Source organism: Hippocampus bargibanti, linkage group LG12, assembly GCF_051943395.1.
Source record: "Hippocampus bargibanti isolate YZ-2025 linkage group LG12, ASM5194339v1, whole genome shotgun sequence".
Taxonomy (NCBI): Eukaryota; Metazoa; Chordata; class Actinopteri; order Syngnathiformes; family Syngnathidae; genus Hippocampus; species Hippocampus bargibanti.
Genome location: NC_142745.1, coordinates 1,590,221 through 1,610,861, shown reverse-complemented (window position 1 = coordinate 1,610,861; position 20,641 = coordinate 1,590,221). Strand labels below are relative to the sequence as shown.

The following is a 20,641-nucleotide window of genomic DNA, read 5'->3' as shown; positions in this document are numbered from 1 at the left end:
AATATCAAATAGTTGTCTTGGTGCAACACACAACGATTCACCATGGCGTTATTGATGTGTTTTCCTTCTAATTTCGCCATCAACACGAAGTTTTCAGACCAAACAAAGTACCAAAAAATGCATTGTGTGTCGCTTTCTGGGTCAGGGGCGTTCCCTCCGTGACGTTACGTCAGGACTCGTCACCAACTCTTGTCCGGAGGCGTCGGTTGTCCTTTAAGGTTTATACAAGCCATAAACATACTCATATAAACCTTCAACATACGTATATACGTAACCTGTATTGGTTTGTACTGAAAAATAAACATTTAATAAAATATATGCTCTATAAAGATATATACATGTATAACTGGAAAGACTACTTAATGTTACTACAAAAACGTTCATATGTACCGTTGTTCGTAACTCAAATGTTTGTAAGTAGGGGAGCGTCTATACTGTTGAAATACTGATTCAGTTCTGGCTCCGGCGTTCCTGTGTGGCGTTTGTATTTTCTCCCTGTGCCTGCGTGGGTTTGCCCAAGCGACTCCGGTTTCCTCCCATATTGGCAGCCAGTTCAGGGTGTCCCCCACCTACTGCAGAAAGATGGCTGGATTTAGCTCCGCCATGCCTGCGACTAATAATATTATAAAATGGATGGATAACCTGTTTCTTCCTGTACTACAAATGGTGCTCTTATTTTCTGAAACCCATGTTTTTAGACTCACAATGTGTAATATCAAAATAAGTTATTTGGGATGTGATCTTTTTGATCTTCAAATCATTTGACCGCTGAAAAACATGGCTGAGTAGTCATAGGAAGAACAAATTAAATGGTTTTGCAAAGGGAAAACTGGATTTTACATGTCACACTTTCTTGCGGTAGTGATCACAATTATGAATATTACTGTTTGGCCAAAACAAACGTGCAAATCAAACCTCTCAAGATGGAGGACATTGATTGGCTGTGGCGACCCCCTTGAAGGGAAAAGCCGAAAGGAAACTAGAAGAAGACTTCATAACCAGCAATGTGTCAGAAAACAGGTTGGAAATAGATGGAAAGGGACATATTTAACTGCTTTGTGACAATGATACTTTTGAATGTATATGGCTTTTTCTTTCTTAGAAATGAAAATTTCTAATTGACTCCAAAAGAAAGGAGACACTTCTTTTTTCCATTACTATATAAATTAGGATTATATTCCACGTCTGTTTTTTTTTGTGGACAAAATATTTAATTTTAGATTTAAATAATATTTTCTATATTAGTTTAACAAGAAACGAGAACAACAACAGAAATACATCGTCAAGACATTCCAATTCAAACATCAAAATGATTAGACGTTACCATTTTGGACGGATTTCACAAAGTAGTTTAAGTACACGTTATTTTTACGTGTACTTAAACTACTTTGTTAAGTCCGTTGACCTTGTTATTTATAAATTTGCGAGACTTAATGTAACAATATCAAGTTTAAAAAACGTAAATCGTGGAGTAAAATTGCGGCTTTGTAAATAAAATGCGTTCGACTGTATGACGAGTCCCGGCCCTGCGTGATGACGTCAGACACCAATCGCCCCGCCCCCAAACGTCGCAGGCGCACATTCCTATTGTCCAAGATGGCGGCGGCGTTGTGGTTGCATCTCTCCCGTCGCTGAGGGCCGGGCATGTTTTCCTTTTCCGGCAGCTCTTGGTTTCGTCGAGGGGCAAACGCACGTCGCCGCGGCGGCGGCGCGAAAGCGGCGCTTTAAGCGAACCTACTCGGAGACGACTAAACCGAGGATCGTTGCCGCCGGAAGAGCTGAAGAGCTCCGTCCCGCTCGTCGTCCTTCCCGCCGACATGAAGCGGCAGGCGGCCAGGGAGAGTTCGCCTCCCCTTCCTCCGTCGTCGTCCAGGACGGCCGCCAAGCGTCTCCGGGAGCGGGACCGAGAGAGCGGCCGCCGCGAGGAGCTCGCCCCGCCGCCGCCGCTGGCTCTGCTACTGGCGGACACCCGCGGCGGACACCGCCGGAGGAGCCGCAGTCGGGAGCGGGACAAGGCGGCCGCGGCCGCCGCCGCCGCGGCGGCCGGACTGCGGCCTCCGGCCAGGGACTACAAGACGCTGCTTATCAGCAACGTCAGCCCGCAGGTAGGCGACGACGACCTGGAGGACGCCCTTTTCCACGAGTTCAAGAGGTTCGGCGACGTCAGCGTCAAACTGTCACACACGCCGGAATTGGGCCGCATCGCCTACGTCAACTTCCGCCACCCGGAGGACGCCAAAGAAGCGCGCCGCGCCAAAACGTCGCGGCTCCTCCTGGCCGAGCGGCCCCTCAAAATCGAGCCCGTGTACGTGCGCAGGAGGAGCGTCACGCCGCCCGACGTCGCCTACCTGGCCGCAGTGCGCGCGCACGCCCACGCCGCGCACGCCTCCTACCCGCCCTACCGCCAGAGGTCGCTGTCGCCGCCGGGACCCTCGCTCAGCCTGCGTGAGCTGCGCGCGCGCCAATACGCCCTGGAAAGCCTGAGCCGGGAGCGCCTGCTGGACTATTACGGGATGCTGGACGACAGGGGGCGTCCCTACGGCCTGGCGGCGGCGCCCCATCCCCCGCCGCCACCGCCGCCGCCCGACGACCTGAAGCCCGAAGACGACCAGCGAGCCACCAGCAACCTTTTCATCGGCAACCTGGACGGCGCCGTCACCGAGGCCGAGTTGAGGCACGGCTTCGACAAGTACGGCGCCATCGAGGAGGTGGTCATCAAGAGACCCGCTCGCGGCCAGGGCGGCGCCTACGCCTTCGTCAAGTTCCAGAACCTGGACATGGCGCACCGGGCCAAGGTGGCCATGCAGGGACGCCCGGTGGGCGGCCACCCGGTCAAGATCGGCTACGGCAAAGCCAACCCCACCACCCGCCTTTGGGTGGGCGGTTTGGGGCCCGCCAACTCGCTGGCCGCCCTCGCCCGCGAGTTCGATCGCTTCGGGAGCATCCGCAACATCGACTACGTCAAGGGCGACACTTTTGCTTACGTCCAGTACGAAAGTCTGGACGCGGCGCAGGCGGCGTGCACGCAGATGAGGGGCTTCCCTTTGGGCGGGGCCGATCGCCGCCTGCGCGTGGACTTCGCCAAGGCGGACGAGAGCGCCGCCCGCCCCTTCGCGCCCGCGCAGCCGCCGCCCCACTACGACGCGCCGCCCGCCGACGTCTACGGCCGCCGCCACGTCCGGGAGCGCGCGTCTCCGCCGCCGCAGAGGGACTTCGCCGCCAGCCCCCCGCGGAGGGCGGAAGCCTTCGGCAGGAGCGCCGGGGGGCGGAGTCGCAGCCGGGAGCGCTGGCCGAAGGAGCGCGAGGAGAGGCGGGGCCGCAGGCGGAGCCGCAGTCCGTCCGCCGAGCGCGACAAGGGCCGGCCGCGCGCCCGGACGTCGCCCGACCTCAGCATCCGGGCGCCCGACTCCACCACGGAGCCGCCCGATCGCACGCCCGACGCCAAGGAGGCCGAGTCGCCGACGGCTCGCCGCCGCGCCGGCAAACAGGGCGACGCCCACCACCGCCGCGCCACCTCGCCGCCCGTCCCCGCGGCGAGCGCCGGCTCGCTGTCGGAGTTTGCGGCGGCGTCGCTGACTAAGTGCTGGCGCGGCGCCTTCGCCTTAAAGAACAGCGCCTTCCCCGCCCAGCTGTACCTGCTGGAAGGCGGAGCCTCCTTCTTTGGCGCCATCGTGCGGCGTAACGGCGAGCCCCTCAAGATCGCTCAGCGCCTGCGCATGGACCAGAGCCGCCTGGACGAGGTGGCGCGGCGCGTGAAGGCGGGTCGCCCCGATGCTTTCGCCGTGCTGCTGGCTCTGCAGGGAGCCGCCGAGCGTCCGGCGGCGGGCGCTCCGGAGGCGGGGCTTCAGGTGCGCCTTTTACGCCACCTGGTGGCCTACCTGCGCAACAAAGAGGCGGCGGGCGTGGTCAGCCTGCCCGGCGCCAAGGACGGAGGCCCGGGCGCCACGCTTTACGTCTTCCCGCCCGGCGACTTTTCGGTGCAGTACCTCCAAGCCGCCAAGAGGGCGGCGACTCGCCTCGACGAGGAACACGTGGTGGTGGTGGCGGTCAACGACGCTAACTGACTTCAACTTTGAAAAACAACAACAAACTCCGCCCTCGCCCATGAATAGTTAGCGTGTCGCGTCTCTCCTCTTAACACTACAAAAACATCCTTGTTTGATACTTTTTTGGGGGGGTTTCAAATGTTATTTGAAGTAGGAAGTCAAAATGACGTTTCCCCGGTCACCTTTTTAAAGAACCATTTCTCTCTCTTTTTTTTTTAATGTATTTTGTTTTTAACTCATGGTAAAGAAAATGGTTACTCTTGATGGCATCCTTTTTTTTTTAAACTACACAACACTGCCATTATGTAGCCTCGCGCTAACATTTAGCATAGTCAGTAGGGTGTCTGTCCGTCCATTGATCCATCCGGTCTTTGAAGTACTTATCCACATTGTCAATACAATACATATTGATTTATATACATCATTTTTACAATACATATTGATTTATACACATCATTTTTGTGAGGTTTGCTAATTCACATGCCACCGTTAGCCTCAGGCATTTTTGAACACAAATGCAAACATTAGCCATGCTAGTCTAAGTTAATAATAATAATAATAATACATTTAATTTACAAGCGCCTTTCTGAACACTCAAGGACACTTTACAACAAAGACAACACACAAAACAGTAAAATCATGCATAAAGCAATAAATAATAAAACAGCAATCAATAACCACAAAAGTCCACTCATAAAAAAATATATACACGTAATAGTAATTTAATAAAATATATAAGTTGCAGTAATTCACACGCAAACAAAGCGCATTCTAATATTTTTTTTTTTACTTACTTCCGGGTTGAGTGAACGCTGGCGTGTGGCTGCCGCTGCTCACACGCAGAAAAAAATACCCCGTGACTGTAAAGTGTCCTTGAGAGTTTATTAATAGTAATCATCAAATGTCACGATTTAAATACTATTTAAAAATAAAGATTTGTGACATCGTTTGACCACCGGAGGGCGCCATATGACTAAGGTGAGCAACACACCAGCAGAGCCCCATTCTATTTAAAAAAATGAAAGCATTTTCTCATAATTTTATCCTCACGAGGGTCGCGGCCGTGCTTCATGTGAGCTCACTGGCTATCGGAGGACATCGTCATAGAAACGTCGTCGCCGGAATCAAAGTTTGCACTGTGAAGCCAACGTGCTCACGGTTAACGATAACTGGATGTCCGGTACGACGGGTATCGATGCTTAGTGTTTATTAATTCATATTTTGGTGAATTTAAATGAAAAAAAATGAACAACTCGACCACCAGCGAGCGTTCTCTTTTTCCACTTTGAACTTGCGAGGCCCCAGAGACTTTTATGGTTGATCACGTGACCGCGCGGCTCTGTCCAATTGGTGGAATAGAGTCATGTGACACGGGGCTGTCTTTTAAACCAAAACAAGCAAGTCGCATAATGAAACTAAAAGCCGCGCACAAAACGGAGACCAATGTGACATTTAAAATATGCATTTTGGGTGTGTTTGATAGTGTGTGTGTGTGGCAAAGTCATGTTTTGGGTCATTCACACAGTGATGTAGCTGCGAGACCCGGAAGTTGTAAGGCCTTTTATGAGCATGCGCAGAATAAATGTTTGATGAGTTCCCAGACCAATGACTGACACGGCTGTGCGTCATGACTCAGCCATTGTTAAGGTAAACTGCTATTTTGGTGACTTTATTAACGCTATGACTGTTGCAAGAATGTACAGCGCTACAATGAAAAACTCATATTTAACAAAAATACTCCCGCAAAAACATGTTGCTTGAAAAAGTATGTGGTATCCTCTGATACCCAAACCAGCACGAGTGGATGTAGGCAGTCTGTCGATGGCCTCCGTTCTTCTTGTCAGCATCCCCCCCCCGTCCTCCAAAAGGTCAGGCAGCGTTGGTGTCGCTGCGGCGACGACATGATGAACAGCAAATGACTTTGTGAGTTTGTGGCGACCATCTTTGGGGCCAAGTGGGCGGAGCCACTGCCCACAACGCTTTCCCAATCGCTTCGTCTTTCTGCTTGGGGAGTTTCCTTTTCTTTCCCACTCCACCCAGCGTGTTTTTGAAAGAAAATGTGGTTGGAAATGAAGATCCCCTTCGAAAATTATGCTTTTGATATGTTTCTCGTATTTTCTAAAATAAGTACGCCATTCAAATGGCACTTGGTGTAGTCGTCAACCTTTCGAGAATAAATTAAATGTTCTTGAAGCAGCCCTTGATTGTCAATACATTTTACAGCATTACATGCTATGGGCCTGTGAAAAAAATGGAACACCAGTGAGGTAACATTGTGATTTTGGACCAATATTGTACATTAGTGATGTGTCGTTCGCGAACGAGCCGGATCTCTGAAACGAACAAAGAGAGCCGACTCCCAGAAATGGGAACCGACTTTTTTTGTCTTCTATTCCCCGCCCCCAGTGTTCGGTTAAAGCCGCACGTGATTGGTCGATATTCGTGGTAGAGGAGGGAGGGGAGAATTACAGACACATGCAGCAGTGAGGGAAAGGCGGATGTCCCCTACATTATAGTAGACGGGTGGACAAATGTTATCACGTTATGCTGTTATTATTATTCAATTGTTATATTTTTTTACGAGTTGGTATTAATATGAAAAGCAAATTAATGACCGCTGATCATCAGACCAGAGTAACCACAGGAAAATTGAAAGTTAGTGGATGCTCTCTGTGCACATATAAATCAAGCCATATAAATAAAAATATTTGATACAGTGTATTTTTTACATAATTTTACTCGATTTTTGGTAGTTAATTAATTTAAGCAACAAAAAAAAAAAACAGACTGAGGAGTCATTTGGGAGCCAGAAAGAGCCGGATCTTTTTAGTGAGCCAAGCCAAAAGAACCGGTTCGTTGAAAAGAGCCGGAATTCCCATGACTATTGCACAAGTCGTGATTGAAAAATGTTTCAGAGAAGTGTAGAATTTGATACGGTTCCGATAGCTAATTTTTGTGACAGGCGGTTCATTCTAATAATAACACTACGAACATGTTGGCAAAGTGTGTGGCGTGAAATGTCAATCACTGCATCTGCGTTGCATGTTGGGAGTAAGGAAGCGGATGCCAACGCTGTAGTAGCAAGTCGACTTTTATTGTGAAAAGAAAATGAAGCTCGTTAGCGTCATTCTTGCAAAAACAGTCGCTCAAACGTTCAAAGTAAGAAGCAAAAAGGAGTCAATATCCGAAAAAACGCTTGCCGATGCTCGACAATCATCGTCATCTTTGCGCATTTTCGATCGATCCGCAAAGAAAGCTAATTTGTATCAAAAGTCCTGAAAAAGATGAATTGACTTCATCTGTCAACCGCTGAAGTAGAAAAATATTTCGGAAGTCAAACTTCATCATTATCATCCGAGCACCCGTGAACGACGCTGGTTTAACGTTTTATGATGACAACTGTCATTTTTTTTTTTTTTTTTTTGCTTCACACACTCCAAGGCAAACAAATGCACATTCGTTGATTCAAACGTGACAAATGGACCTTGGGATTACGGATACACTCTGAAAGCGCTCGCGTATGCGTTACCGTGATGAAACACATGCGCGTACTCGCACACGCACGCGCAGACACACGCATGCGCAGACACACGCACCCGTTGTACCTTGTTAGAAAGAAAACAAAACGCTGGCGAAAAACGTGAAAAGCAAAACACCGGTGATGCGAGCACATCTCTCGCAAGGCGTGCGGGGTCGTAGCTCACTTAGCATTCGGCTACACAGGTAGTCCATAGCAGATGCCAAACCCCGCCCCCCTCCCCAGAGTACCCAAGGGGCGGGGCCAGCGGTTCTTAGGGCGGCACATAGGGCGGCGGCGAGCGGTATGGGGTCATGTTCTTGGGGCGAGAGCCTTTGCCCTCCTGGGGAGAGGCGAAGGGCGGCGGGGGCTGGTAGGGCGGGGCGTTGGGGTCGTCGTCTCGGAGTGCCGAATACTCGCCCGGGAGCTGGCGGTCGGGCGACGTCGTCTCGGGCGGTTCGCCGTTGCGGTACTCGGGCGGCGGCAGGGGGGGCTTTTCCTCCAGGAGGATGAGGGGGGCGCCGGAGGAGGGCGGCGTCTTGGAGTCGTCCAGCTCGTCGGCAAAGATGATGGGCACGCCCTTCTTGATGAAGGTGGCCTGGTCCTCCAGGGTCAACTTGCCCTTGCGCTTCTTCCGGTAGCAAATCATGGCCACGATTCCCGCCAGCAGCAAGATGGCCGCCACCACCACGGCGGGGATGACCGTGTGCAAGTAGACGTCATCCGCGCTCTGCCGCCCGGTCCCCAGGGCGGGGGTCACGGCGGCGGGCGGCAGGATCTCCGTCTCGCCCGGCGGGATAAAAGAGAAGGTCTTGCAGCTGGCCCGTCCCTTGGCGGTGACCCCCAGGGGTCGGAAGTCGGGCTCCATGGCGCGGCGGAAGTTGGGCGTGGGCCTGCCGTCGGCGTCGCCCAGCATGCGACTCAGGCTCATGATGTCCTCCTTTGGGCAAGGCGTGTGCGGAAGGCTGCTGTTGGTCCACTCCACCAGGATGGAACCCTTGCTGATGTTCCTCAGGGTCACCGTGCTGCTGTTGCGCTCCCCCAGGGCGTAGGCCAGCTTGCGCACCAGGAGGATCTTCTTGCGGATGTCGTTGGTGACCCGTCGCGGTTCTCCGTCCAGTCGGGCCGTAAACACCACGGGACTTTTGTCGTTGGCCGGCCAGCGATCCACACGGACCTCTATGGCGTCGATGGCGTTGAGACCTCCTTTGTCGGTGGCCTGCATGAAGTACTCGTGCTTGCCGGCGTGATGCACGTCGGGGAGGCCGTAAAGGAGTTGGCTGGTGCTGCAGAGAAGAAGACAACCAGATTAGATTCCATCCAAGGTCACCTCATACCATATCATGAAAAGTGCTGGAACTGGGATTAAGGTAGACCTCTGAAAGCCAACAATGGAGCAGAAACGTCCGACGCATTTCGGAACGGAATTTACAAGAGCCCTATCCTCTTTCTTAACTCTAGAAACACTCTAGAAACCCAGGTATCACTGTACGTGCAAGTCTTACTCACCTGTTGAACTGGATCCAGGAACCTTCTCCCACCACTTCATTCACGTTCTTCCTCAAGCTCAAGCGCAGCTTGTCAGTGGTTCCGTCTTCCTTGTCAAAAAAAGTGTCCAAGGGGATCTTGACCTCAAAGTACGTTCCCACCAGAGCGTTCACCTGGTCGATGGGGTTACGCAAAACTGGTTTTTCATTGTACGGATCCGGAAGAACAGCAGGCGAAGGTGTCGTACGTCGAGACGGCTTGGCCGTGGAGGTCTTTGTCTCACGAGGCGGCGGTGTGGTTTTGGGCCTTTTGGGCTTCTTGGTGGGTTTACGTGTGGGCGTGGGCGCGGGCGGGGTTGGGGTGGCTTCCACCAAGATAGACCTGGTTGGGGTTGGCTGGATGAGGATGGTGCTCGTGCTCTCCATCACCTTGGTGGGTTGAGGAGGCTCCAGGGTGGGCGTGTGGGCGATCGAGTCCCGGACTCGAATGGTGGGCTTACCCGGCAGTGGGACGGGACCACGTACGGGCGGCGCTGAGCTTTCGGTGGGCGCTGCGATGGACGGAGACGATAACGTCGGGACGATCCGGACGGGCGGTTCCACCGCAGACGACGGCGGGAGAGGCGCGAGGACCGGCGTGGGCGTGTTGTTGAATTGGCGACGGACGCGCTTGGCCGCGTGCGGCTTTTTGTTAGCCACGTGCCAGCCCACCACGGGGTACCCCAGTTTGGACGACATGACGCCTCCCTTCGCCGGACCTTCGACATCGGCCAGGTTGGGGATGCTACTCTGGTCCAGAGCGCAGCCGAGCTTCCACGACAGCAGAGCGCCGTTCTCCACCACCTGGAAGAACAGATACTGATCATCATCACAGCAAGAAAGCTCCATATCTAAATTGCGCAGTCCTTATTTTTGGAGAATAAGTGGCGGAATGAAGAAAGGTGGACCCGCATTGGGTAGTCTCGGTCCACACACTTCCAATACATGCTGAAGTGAAATGAGAAGGTAAACGGCGCTATTCCAAATCCAACCTTGTCATCAGACTGACCTTCTTCGCATTTCCTGGTCCAGCCATGAAGGCGGACATATCGAAGAGTCTGTTATTCACAACAGGGACGACTCTCATGAAGGGGAGCTCCACCCCTGAGAAGGTCCTCATTTTGTCCAGCAGCGCCACCCTCTGGCGGGAGCTCATCTTGGTCAAGTCAGCATCCAGGATGACCGTCAACACAGTGAGCGATTGGTCCGGGCCACAAGACCACGCCGACGTTCCGCCGTCTGCGCCGCCTTGACTGGTCCCCTCCTCAAAGGGATCTTCGGGGCGGACCTCGATGGAGAGGACTTGAGAGGAAGTTCTGGACTCGTTGGAGACGTCGCCAGAGATGTAGTAGACACCTTTGTCCTCATCCAGCGGCACTCCTCGCAGCATTCCCCGCGGCGCGTCCCAGTGCAGCCAAGACGGAAGGACATCCTTCCGGGACTCCAAGATCTGAAAAACATCAACATGATGAATATTATCCATTATTGAACACACAAAGGACAGTCACTGACCATCCCCCTCCCCTCATATAAACCAAAAAGAACACACACACACACACACACACACACACACACACACACACACACACACACACACACACACACACACACACACACACACACAGATTGTTGAAGTGTTGAAGAATGAAAAGAAGGAAGGAAGGAAGGGAGAGATGACGAGTTTTGTGGATGGTATTGGAAAGGGGGTGTCGTTGGGGGGCTTTTGGGGGGATTCCTGACTTAGTCCACTGACGACAGTGGAAAATGTCAAAGAAAGGGGGGCGTTGTTAAACAGGGTGTGTGTGTTTGTTTGTGTGTGTGTGTGTGTGGAAAATGGAGAGTGTGTGTGAGAGAGAGAAAGAGATAGAGAGAGAGTTAAAGCGAGAGAGTCAGAGAAAGAGAGAGCGTTAGACAAAGAGTTAGAAAATTATAGAGAGTTAGTGAGAGAGAGAGAGTTAAAGAAAGAGAAAAGGAGTTAGAGAGAGAGTTAGAGTGAGAGAGAGTTAAAGAGAGAGAGAGAGTTAGAGAAAGAGAGAGTTAGACAAAGAGAGTTAGAAAGTTAGAGAGAGCGAGAGAGAGAGAGACAAATGTCGCATGTGTGTACACGTTGAATGTTGCCTGGCGGATAGAAAACAGAATAAAGTGATGACATCATCGCATCGTCATGAAGGATTTGAGCTGCCAATCAAGTAGGAGGCGGGCTATCTTCATCCCCCCCTTCCAGTTTGCGTTTGACGATTTTGAGGGGCTCCACTGGCATGTGTGCACATTATAACAGGGAGGGCCTAAACACACACACACACACACACACACACACACACACACATACATGCACGCACACACACATTCCTGTTTCAATGGTTTTGTCAGGTCCAGATAACTCCAGATAAGGAGTGAGGACCACAAGTTTAGAGAAGAACTAGTGTTACATTTGAACACTAAATGTCACCCCATTTCCCACTTCAACTTCTTTTAAAAAAAAGTGGACTTGAAACTGAAATAACAGCAGGAGTGAGGTTTCCGAATGGGTATTCAAAGTCCTCACCACTGTAGTGAATTTGGTTAAAATATCATTTTAATTTTTGTGATATGAACTTTTCCCTCTCATTAACCACGCACACACACACACACACATAAACACACACAGTGAGTAAAAAGTGTGTGTGTACCCAAGTGAAATGAAAATACACACCAAAAAATCATTTTGTGTGAATTTGTGAGGACCTCTCTGAAACTTTAACATATGCATATATAGACATTCCAGAAGCCTTTAGAATGAAATACTTGTGAGGACCGGCCAAAATGTCCTCACTACATATGGTATAAAATGTTAGTGGTCCCCACAAGACAAGTCATACAAACATGCGCACACACACGCATACATACAGATAAACACACACACACACATATATAGAGAGAGCACATGAGTCAGCGCACTTGCTATGTAATTATGGTCATTGGCGGGCCGGGTGCTTTTAAAGACACACTCACACATTCACATGCATGCGCGCGCAAGTGTAGCCTCGCTCAGATGGTCACATGGTTTGCGGCGAGCCATTCTGACCGCCAAACGCCTTCGATGTAAAGACAAAGGCGCCCGATGATGTGCGGACGGCCGTTGCCTAGCAACCGATTTTGGGTGCCAGATTTGCTTCCCGATGACGGCGAGTGGCAAGTTCCTTCACCATTGATGATAAAATCACAATCATATATCATGATCATGTTTTAACATTTTATCTTCATAGTACATATCATGTTTGATATGAAATTTCCCCCCCCAAAAATTGTTAGTTATGGAATTATTATTGCAAATTTCCCCGTTGTGGGACGAATAAAGGTTTTCTGATTCTCAATGATGCATTCAGTCATGAATACAGTTACGATTGAAATAGTCATTTAATTAATTAATTTGACTTCACCACCAAAGTGCCTGTTAATTAAGAAATTAATAATAATAATAATATATTTCATTTTTAAACACCTTTCAAAACTCTCAAGGTCACTTTACAGGTACATGATATATTTTTCTGTGGGTGAGCAGCGGCAGCCACACGCGCTAGCGTTCACTCAACCCGGAAGTAACTCAAATAGAATAGTAAGACAAATAGATAGAAAGCTAGCTAGCTAGCAAGCCAATAAATAGCTAATAGCTAGCCAGCTAGATAGCTCGTCAGCCAGATAGCTATTGCATAGTTTCATCATGTTGCCATTAATCCAACTGATTGGACATGATTTTTTTTCTACTTCTTTCTTTCATTTCCTCTTCCCCTATGTGACATCACGGAGGGAATGCCCCTGACCGAGAAAGCGACACACAATGCATTTTGGGTACTTTTTGTTGATCGTGACATTAGAAGGAAAACTACATAAATAATGCGATGGTGAATTGTTGTGTGTCGCAGCCAATTGCGATAACACACATAAAAAAGGTGTAAGCTTACACAAATTCCCAGCGGACTTCTTTAATCGATTGCAAACATTAATGCTTTCCTCTTCGGAACTATTTGAATCATATTCATAACTGGATGAGTAACAAGAAAGCGTCTTCTCCGAATCTGAACTCTCTGAAGCCATTGTCTTGATTCTGGAGCAAGGCAGTTTGTGACCAATAGTGACATCACGAACAAGGGGGCGGGACTTTCTGAATCTTCCAAGTTCGGAGCTCATTTTGTGGCAGTTTTGGGACATTTAAGTCTTTTTTTTATTGGTGTTTTGCATTTGACGAAAAATATTAGTTTTGGCTGTTTTAGATGCTATAGAAAGTTTTTCTGAGATCAGTTAGGAAACAAAAAAATAGTGTCGGTTGTCCTTTAAGCTTTGGGAAAATGGATCCCGAATATGGTTGCTTTACGAATACAGTGACAGTTTAGTTTTAAACGAGCAAAGTGGCGGCTGACCTCCAGAAGACGCTCATCCGCCAATCGGAAACCGAAGACCCGCCCCACGGGCGCGCAGACGTCGGGGAAGTTCCGGCGGACGGTGGCCGCGCCAACGTCACGTGATGCTTCCTGGAAGTCCCGTAGGAGCGAGGAGCTCATGGACGCCTCCAGCTGGCCGGGCGCCGGACCCTCATCCGCGCCGCCCATCGCCGTGGCAAACATGGCCGCCAGCCACATCCCAACGCCGCCCAGGTACACCATCCTCCTTGCGCAGCGGGGAGGGGGCGGAGCAAGCACACTGCTTGACTGGCTCCTCCTTGTCGGCGTCACTTGCTTTTTTTCAGCAGGAAATCATAGTGGGCGATGCCCATAACCTGAAAGGATGACAGGAAGTGAGATCATCGCCACATGACGTTCACACCCACACACCGCTTGTCAGTCAAAATTCCACACTCGCACGCACTGACAGACAAAAACAAGTAGACAAAACCCCCACGACATCACTCGCACAGACCAAAAGGCCACATTGAACGCTCCGAGCCTTGAGTGCTCGTCTTTGTTAGCTAATCCGCCTTGGCTCGCCCCACCCACCCCACCCGCCATCCCTCTCCACATTCCTTCCTTCCACAATGTCCCTTTTTCACATTTTTACAGCAAAAAAGGAGAAGAGGAAAAAGAAAAGCTCACAAGTTGAGGAATTATCAAGAAGTAATCTGATTACATGACTTCATGAAGATGCTATTAAACAATTGAAGTAGTCCATCATGAACTTGACAGCCATTCGCTACTGTGTGTGTATATATACACGTGTGTATGTGTGTATATATGTATGTGTGTGTTGTGTGCGTGTGTATATGTTTATGAGTGTGTGTGTGTTGTGTGTATGTGAATATGTGTATGTGTGTGTGTATATACAGTATATGTATGTGTTGTGTGTATGTACGTGTATATATCTCTGTGTGTACATGTGTATGTTTATGCGCGTGTGATGTGTGTGTAAATGTGTATTTGTGTGTGTGTGTGTGTGTGTATATAAAGTATATGTGTGTGTGTGTGTGTGTGTATATAAGACTGTATGTGTGTATGTTATGTGCATGTTTGTAATTGTGTGTGTGTGTGTGTGTAAATGTTTATGTTGGTGTACTTGTGTGCACGTGTGCGATTGTGTGTGTTTGTGTGTACATGTATATATGTCTGTGTACATGTGTGTATGTGTTGTATGTGTGTATGTTTATGCGAGTTTGTTGTGTGCATGTGTGTAATTGTATATGTGTGTGTAAATGTGTGTGATTGTGTACTTGTGTGTACGTTTTTATATATATATATATATATATATATATATATATATGTCTGTGTATGTTAGTGTACTTGTGTGCATGTGTGCAATTGTGTGTGTTGCGTGTGTGTGTGTGTTGTTATTCATACAGCTCTCTAAATCCGGCCCCCACCGGTCATGGAGGACAAGGTGTAGTCTTTTGTTCAGTTTTTGGGGTGCGGCAGAGACCCCACTGATGTTTTCTTCTTCATGCACGCTGGACACAAAAGAGATTTTGCCACGGGAATTTCCGGCAAACACAATCAAGACGAGAAAAAAAAAACTTCTCCCTGTCAATCATGACACAAGCTTCCTTTGTTGTCGCGGCGATGCCTTTGACGCCATGATCAAGGTTTTGCCAGCACACGTCCTTCACAAAGTTTGTCACGATCTGCTTGGCGACCAACGGGTGGCGCTGTCGGCCCCGCCTGCGCCTGCACAGGTGTTGGTCGTTCCAATCAGTGGCAGTTAAAAGGACTCCCGACACGACCATTCGTTGTCGGGTCATTGTATGTGTTTGCTTGACCCTGTCAGATTTTGCATCACCGCCATGCAAACCGTGACAAAGCCAGAAATAACATGCTAATAACCGCACTAGCAATGTTGGTGACGGCGCTAATAAACATGCTGAGGATGCTAGCCCATGTGATGTGTTGTCCCCTTGAGGTGCAAGTGCAATCGGGCGTGTTTGGGATTGTCGAGCGCGCTCAGGAAACTCATTTACTTCGTATCTCAAGGCGCCATTTTGGCGGGTCAGGATGAATGAAGGCTAGCGCCGCCAGAATGATGATGCTGACATCATTAAAATCACAACGATGAGGAGAAAGATGAAGAGGTCAGCTTTCGGTGGTGCCATAAAAGATCATTCGGTCACCGCGGCAACACAGCCGGAAGCCGTGGAGTTTGCTTCCTCCGCCAACAAAACAACAACTCCTTGCAAAAACAACTTTGGGAAGTTCACACATTCCGGTTTCAATCGTTTTGTATGTGTATGTGAGTGTGTGTGTGTGTGTGTATGTCCGTGCGTATGTGTGTTTGCATATATATTTGTGTGTGTGTTTGCGTGTTTGGGTGTGTGAGTGACGTGTGTGAGTCATGTGCATGCGCGTATGTGTGTGTGTGTGTGTGTATGAGAGAAACACGTGCGTGCGTGTGTCTGTGTGTGTGTGAGACAGAGGTGTGTGCACGTTGGAGTGTATATGTGAATGTCTGAGAACTGTGTGTGCATGCGAGATATATGCGTGTGTGTGTGTATGAGAGGTGCGTGTGTGTGTGTGTGTGTGTGTGTGTGTGTGTGTGTGTGTGTGTGTGTGTGTGTGTGTGTGTGTGTGTGTGTGAGACAGAGGTGTGTGCACGTTGGAGTGTATATGTGAATGTCTGAGAACTGTGTGTGCATGCGAGATATATGCGTGTGTGTGTATGAGAGGTGCGTGTGTGTGTGTGTATGTTTGTGTGCATATGTGAATGTGTGAGAAATGTGTGTGAATGTGTGAGATGCGTGTGTGTGTATGAGAGAGGTGTGTGTGTTGTGTTTGTGTGCATATGTGAATGTGTGAGAAATGTGTATGAATGTGTGAGAGATACGTGTGTGTGTGTGTTTGCGTTTGTGTGTGTGTTATGTCTGTGTTTGTGTGCGTGTTTGCCTATAAGTGTGTGTGTGTGTTTCTTTGAGTAATGTGTGTGTGAGTGATTTGCGTGTGTGTGCATGTACATGCGTGTGTGTGAGTGTTATGTGTGTGTGTGTGTTTTGCAAGACACCCCTGCTGGCCTAACACATGACAAAGACACTTGTTCGCATTTCAGACCACCAGCAAGGACACAACATGACACATGCTGGCAGCTGTGTGTGTGTGTGTGTGTGTGTGTGTGTGTGTGTGTGTGTGTGTGTGTGTGTGTGTGTGTGTGTGTGTGTGTGTGTGTGCGCGTGCACGCACGTGTTTGGGGAGGACCTATCAAACAACACATCCTGACACTCCAATCCTTCACCTCCCTGCCACATGAGCACCGATCCACTCAGTGGTGGTCCCCATCGCAGAAGATCAGGGGCAACATGCCCGTTTTGGAGACCTCATAGCCTTCTTTACGCTTTGATCACGTGACCCCGGCGTGCGCACCCAAGCTCAGGTCACATGACCGCTTGAAGGAAAGTGGTGTTTGTTCCAAGTTGTGAGTGTGCGTCTTTGTGTTGCGCATTGACACGCAGGCGTGGGTACGCAGAGCCACTGATGTTGAATGTTACTTTTGACACGTCAACGTGTGACACTTCCTGCTGCCCCTTGTTTGCTTGCTGTCAACACACGTGCACGAGCGCAGACGTGTGCATCAACACACACACCCACACACACACACACAACACACACTCCTGTTTCAATGGTCTTGTGAGGTCCGAATAACTCCAGATATGGAGTGAGGACCACCGTTACTGATAAATTTAGAACTAGTGTTGAACACTAAATGTAACCCCATTTCCCACTTCAACTTCTTTAAAAAAAAGCAATAAAAGTGGACTTGAAACTGATATAACAGCAGGACTGAGGTTTCTGAATGGGCCCATTCAAAGTCCTCACCCCTGTTGTGAATTTGGTTAAAATATCGTTTTACTGTTTGTGGTATGAACTTTTTCCTCGCATTAACTACGCACACACACAGTGAGTAAAAAGTGTGTGTATTCATGTGAAATGAAAACACACACTAAAAAATCATTTTGGGTGAATTTGTGAGGACCTCTCTGAAACTTTAACGCATATATAGACCCTCGAGAAGACTTTAAATGAAAAACTTGTGAGGACCGGCCAAAACGTCCTCACTTGTCAAATATGTCCTCATTACGTATGGTATAACATGTTAGTTGTCCTCACAAGACTAGTCATACAAGCAAACACACACACACACACACACACACATACACACAAGTTTAGAGAGAACTTTATGCAGAGGAGACACGCGAGCCTCTAGTTTTAATTGTGTCTGGTTGCCATGGTTACCAGGGAAGCACCCTGGGATGGTTGCGGGCAGGACGAAAAATTCCTCAGCGGTCTGAATATTTTTTTTTTCTTAAACAGGCTTGTAGTGAATTCGAATGAAACTAAAAGCAGTGTTTGAAATAACGTCTGCCCGGAGGCCCGGGGCGTACAACTTTTACGTCAGTCGTACAACTTTCAAAACGTCTCGGCCCGGGTGGCCGACAACTTCTTAAATTTTTTTTTTTTTTTTTTTTCAAATCAAACATTTGTTTTATTCAATAAAGCAAATTCCTACAAGTCACGTGGACTCCTTTTTCAAAGCGCCTTTCAAAACTCTCAAGTACACTTTACCGTCACGGTATAGTCCGAAGCACGAAACAGGCTTCTGATTGGCTGCCGTGCTGAATATGCAAATTGCGGCGGACTATACCTTGACTGTAAAGTGTATTTGAAAGTTTTGAAAGGCGCTTAGAAAGAGGAGTCCACGTGGCTTTTAGCAGACAACGCAACGCAAACATTGCATTGTGCACCATGACGACAAACGACAACTGGAGCAAAATGTTCAGCAAGGGATATTTAGCATAAATTAAGCAGGGGAGCATTTGTGCTAGGTACTTCCTTAATTAAAAAAAAGTCATTTATACTTTGCAACAATGCTCTTTTTTTTGCGATTAGTCGTCTTATTGTGTTTCAAGTTGTGAAAAATGGGGCAGGCAACTTTTCAGAGTTGTCTGCCCTGGTGTCCGCTAACTTTTTGTCCTGAGTTTCAGACACTGCTAAAAAGGCTTGGATAATTAATCTCCCGACAAGACAATTGAGCTAAGCAACTTTGGTTGACATGTCCATTACGAGTTGACCAACAAAAGAAGCCATAACCCAAAAGACACAGTCGGTCGGCCATTTTAGTTTCAAGCAGAACGCCAATTAGCTTTGATGCTATCTGTTAGCAGCCGAGCGATAGTTTGGAGTTTTTTTCTCCCTTTAATTTAGCCACTGAAGCTAGTTTGGCTTGGCAACATGGAATTTAGTTGACATGTCTGTCATGAACTCATCCACAAAACAGCCTAAAGAAGAAGAAAAAAAACATAACGGCGTCCATTTTGTTTCGTTGTTTTTAACATGATTATTTTAGGCTAATTTTAGCAAAGGCTATCTTGATGGCGTTTTTTTTTCTTTTCATTTAGCCCCTGAAGCTAGTTTGACTTAACAACCAACAATTTGGTAGACGTGTCTGCCATTTTCTTAAATTTTCGTATCATCAATTAGCACCACTCAACATGTCTGAATGTCGACAACAGACACAAAACCATAGCGTGTATCTGCGGTGCCACTTAGCATGTTAGCGGCAAGATGGTCAACATTCCACACAGCAGGGAGTGACCTTCAACATTTGCCGCGACACCGGAGGACGTTATAAAAGTCTGGCCAGAGTTTGGCAGAATTTCTCACATTCACCCCCTCCCCCAAAGCGCTAAGACAAGCTAGCCAAAATGCTACTTGACAGAAACCTTTGGGGCTGTACTGTAACTTCTGTGGAAGTTACCACCCCTCACCCAGATTTCATATTGAGGTCGTAGAAGGTTAGATTCCCTTCCCGCCTAAATATAAACCAATAAAATGCGGAAACCGTGATGACGTTTACAAGAGCTAATTCATGACTCGCGATTGTTCAGGTGCGTCAAAACTTGAACAATCAATCAATCAACACGCGCACGGCCGTGTGCTCAGCTGTGTTGATTTGGGAGGAAGTCATCATCCTCATCGTCACACCTGTGTGTGCGCGCACGCGCGCGTGTGAACGATCACACACACGTTCTGACGAGACGCGTGTGCATGTAATGAGGTCACACATCAAGTTAGAATGGGACCCCCCGCCGCCCCTCAACCGGACAAAAATAACCCCGCGCACGCGCACGTAAGCTCGCATGTTCCTTCCGTGCACCTGTTCATCTGGCGCGCGCGCACGCACACACACACACACACACACACACACACACACACACACACACACACACACACATACTCACACAAACTGTAGTGTACAAGACGCGCGTACACGAGAGAGTCGCTCATGTACGCGCACATGCCAGTATGAAAAGATGCTTCCCCGCTAAATGTCGCCCGGTCTTTTCGTGTATGGCGGCGCGTGCGTGTACTATCCCTCTTACTTCCAGCGGTGAGAAGCGCGCGCACACACACACGCGCGCGCGCATCGACACTGACCGCCGTGAACGTTGTTGCTGCCCGACTATGTTTTCCTCTTGCGGCCTTCGGTGAAGACGAAGAAGAAGAAGAAGACGAAGAAGAAGAAGAAGACGAAGAAGAAGAAGCGGATTCTTGGCGTCGCTTCAGGCCGACGGCGTCGGAAGCGAACCTTCGGCGGTCCGGTGGGTCACGGAGCTTCCTGGCAGCAAAGCGCGTTCGCGAATGTCGGCCGGCCGAGCTCCACAATGGAGCAATACATGCAGGGGCGGGGATAGAGGCGATGAGGGAGGGGCCACCGCGAGGGGACTCACCCTTATTTTCCACCCTCTCCCCCCTTCCTTCACCCTTTCCTCACTCTCCTTTCCTTGTTTGCACCTCTCATCCCCCCCCCCCAACTCTTCTTCCACGTCACGATTTTAACGCTGCGTGCCTTCGTCCCTTACCACGCGATGACGTCATCTTCCGCCTTCTTTTTTTGCCCTTTTGCATTGATTTTCAATGACCATGTTAGCAGACTACGCTCGACTGTGTGTGCGTGCGCGTGTGTTTGTCGACGTGTAAATGTGTGTACGTGTATTTGAATGTGCGGCGAGAGTGTGTGTATGTGAATGTGACTGTGGAATTGTCCCTGTCCCCCTTAAAACTGCAGCTGTCACCCCAATTCTTAAAAAAAACAGATTGACAAACAGT

The 20,641-nt window shown here is 49.0% G+C and overlaps 2 protein-coding genes across 4 annotated transcripts in view; one reads left to right on the top strand and one right to left on the bottom strand.

The window, feature by feature from the left end:
* rbm15b (RNA binding motif protein 15B) overlaps positions 1 to 4,310 on the top strand; it is a 73,709-nt gene extending 69,399 nt beyond the window's left edge. The window contains exon 2 of the mRNA XM_089011187.1: positions 200 to 4,310. Within this exon, the coding sequence (XP_088867313.1) occupies positions 1,818 to 4,064 (2,247 nt within the window). The 5' untranslated portion in view covers positions 200 to 1,817 and the 3' untranslated portion in view covers positions 4,065 to 4,310. The remainder of the gene's footprint in view (positions 1 to 199) is intronic.
* A 2,809-nt stretch (positions 4,311 to 7,119) lies between these two features.
* Positions 7,120 to 20,202, bottom strand: dag1 (dystroglycan 1). Of its 3 annotated transcripts, none has more exons than XM_089010124.1 (5): positions 19,915 to 20,202; positions 13,487 to 13,842; positions 10,099 to 10,539; positions 9,073 to 9,893; positions 7,120 to 8,849 (listed from the first exon to the last, which is right to left on the bottom strand). In XM_089010124.1, exons 2-5 carry the CDS (start codon positions 13,727 to 13,729, stop codon positions 7,838 to 7,840), a joined length of 2,517 nt encoding a protein of 838 aa, XP_088866250.1. In that variant the 5' UTR covers positions 13,730 to 13,842; positions 19,915 to 20,202; the 3' UTR covers positions 7,120 to 7,837. The 3 variants fall into 3 exon arrangements, with proteins under 3 accessions (XP_088866250.1, XP_088866248.1, XP_088866251.1); XM_089010122.1 differs by having other exon boundaries at positions 19,970 to 20,202; XM_089010125.1 differs by having other exon boundaries at positions 20,121 to 20,145.
* Positions 20,203 to 20,641: the final 439 nt, after the last annotated feature.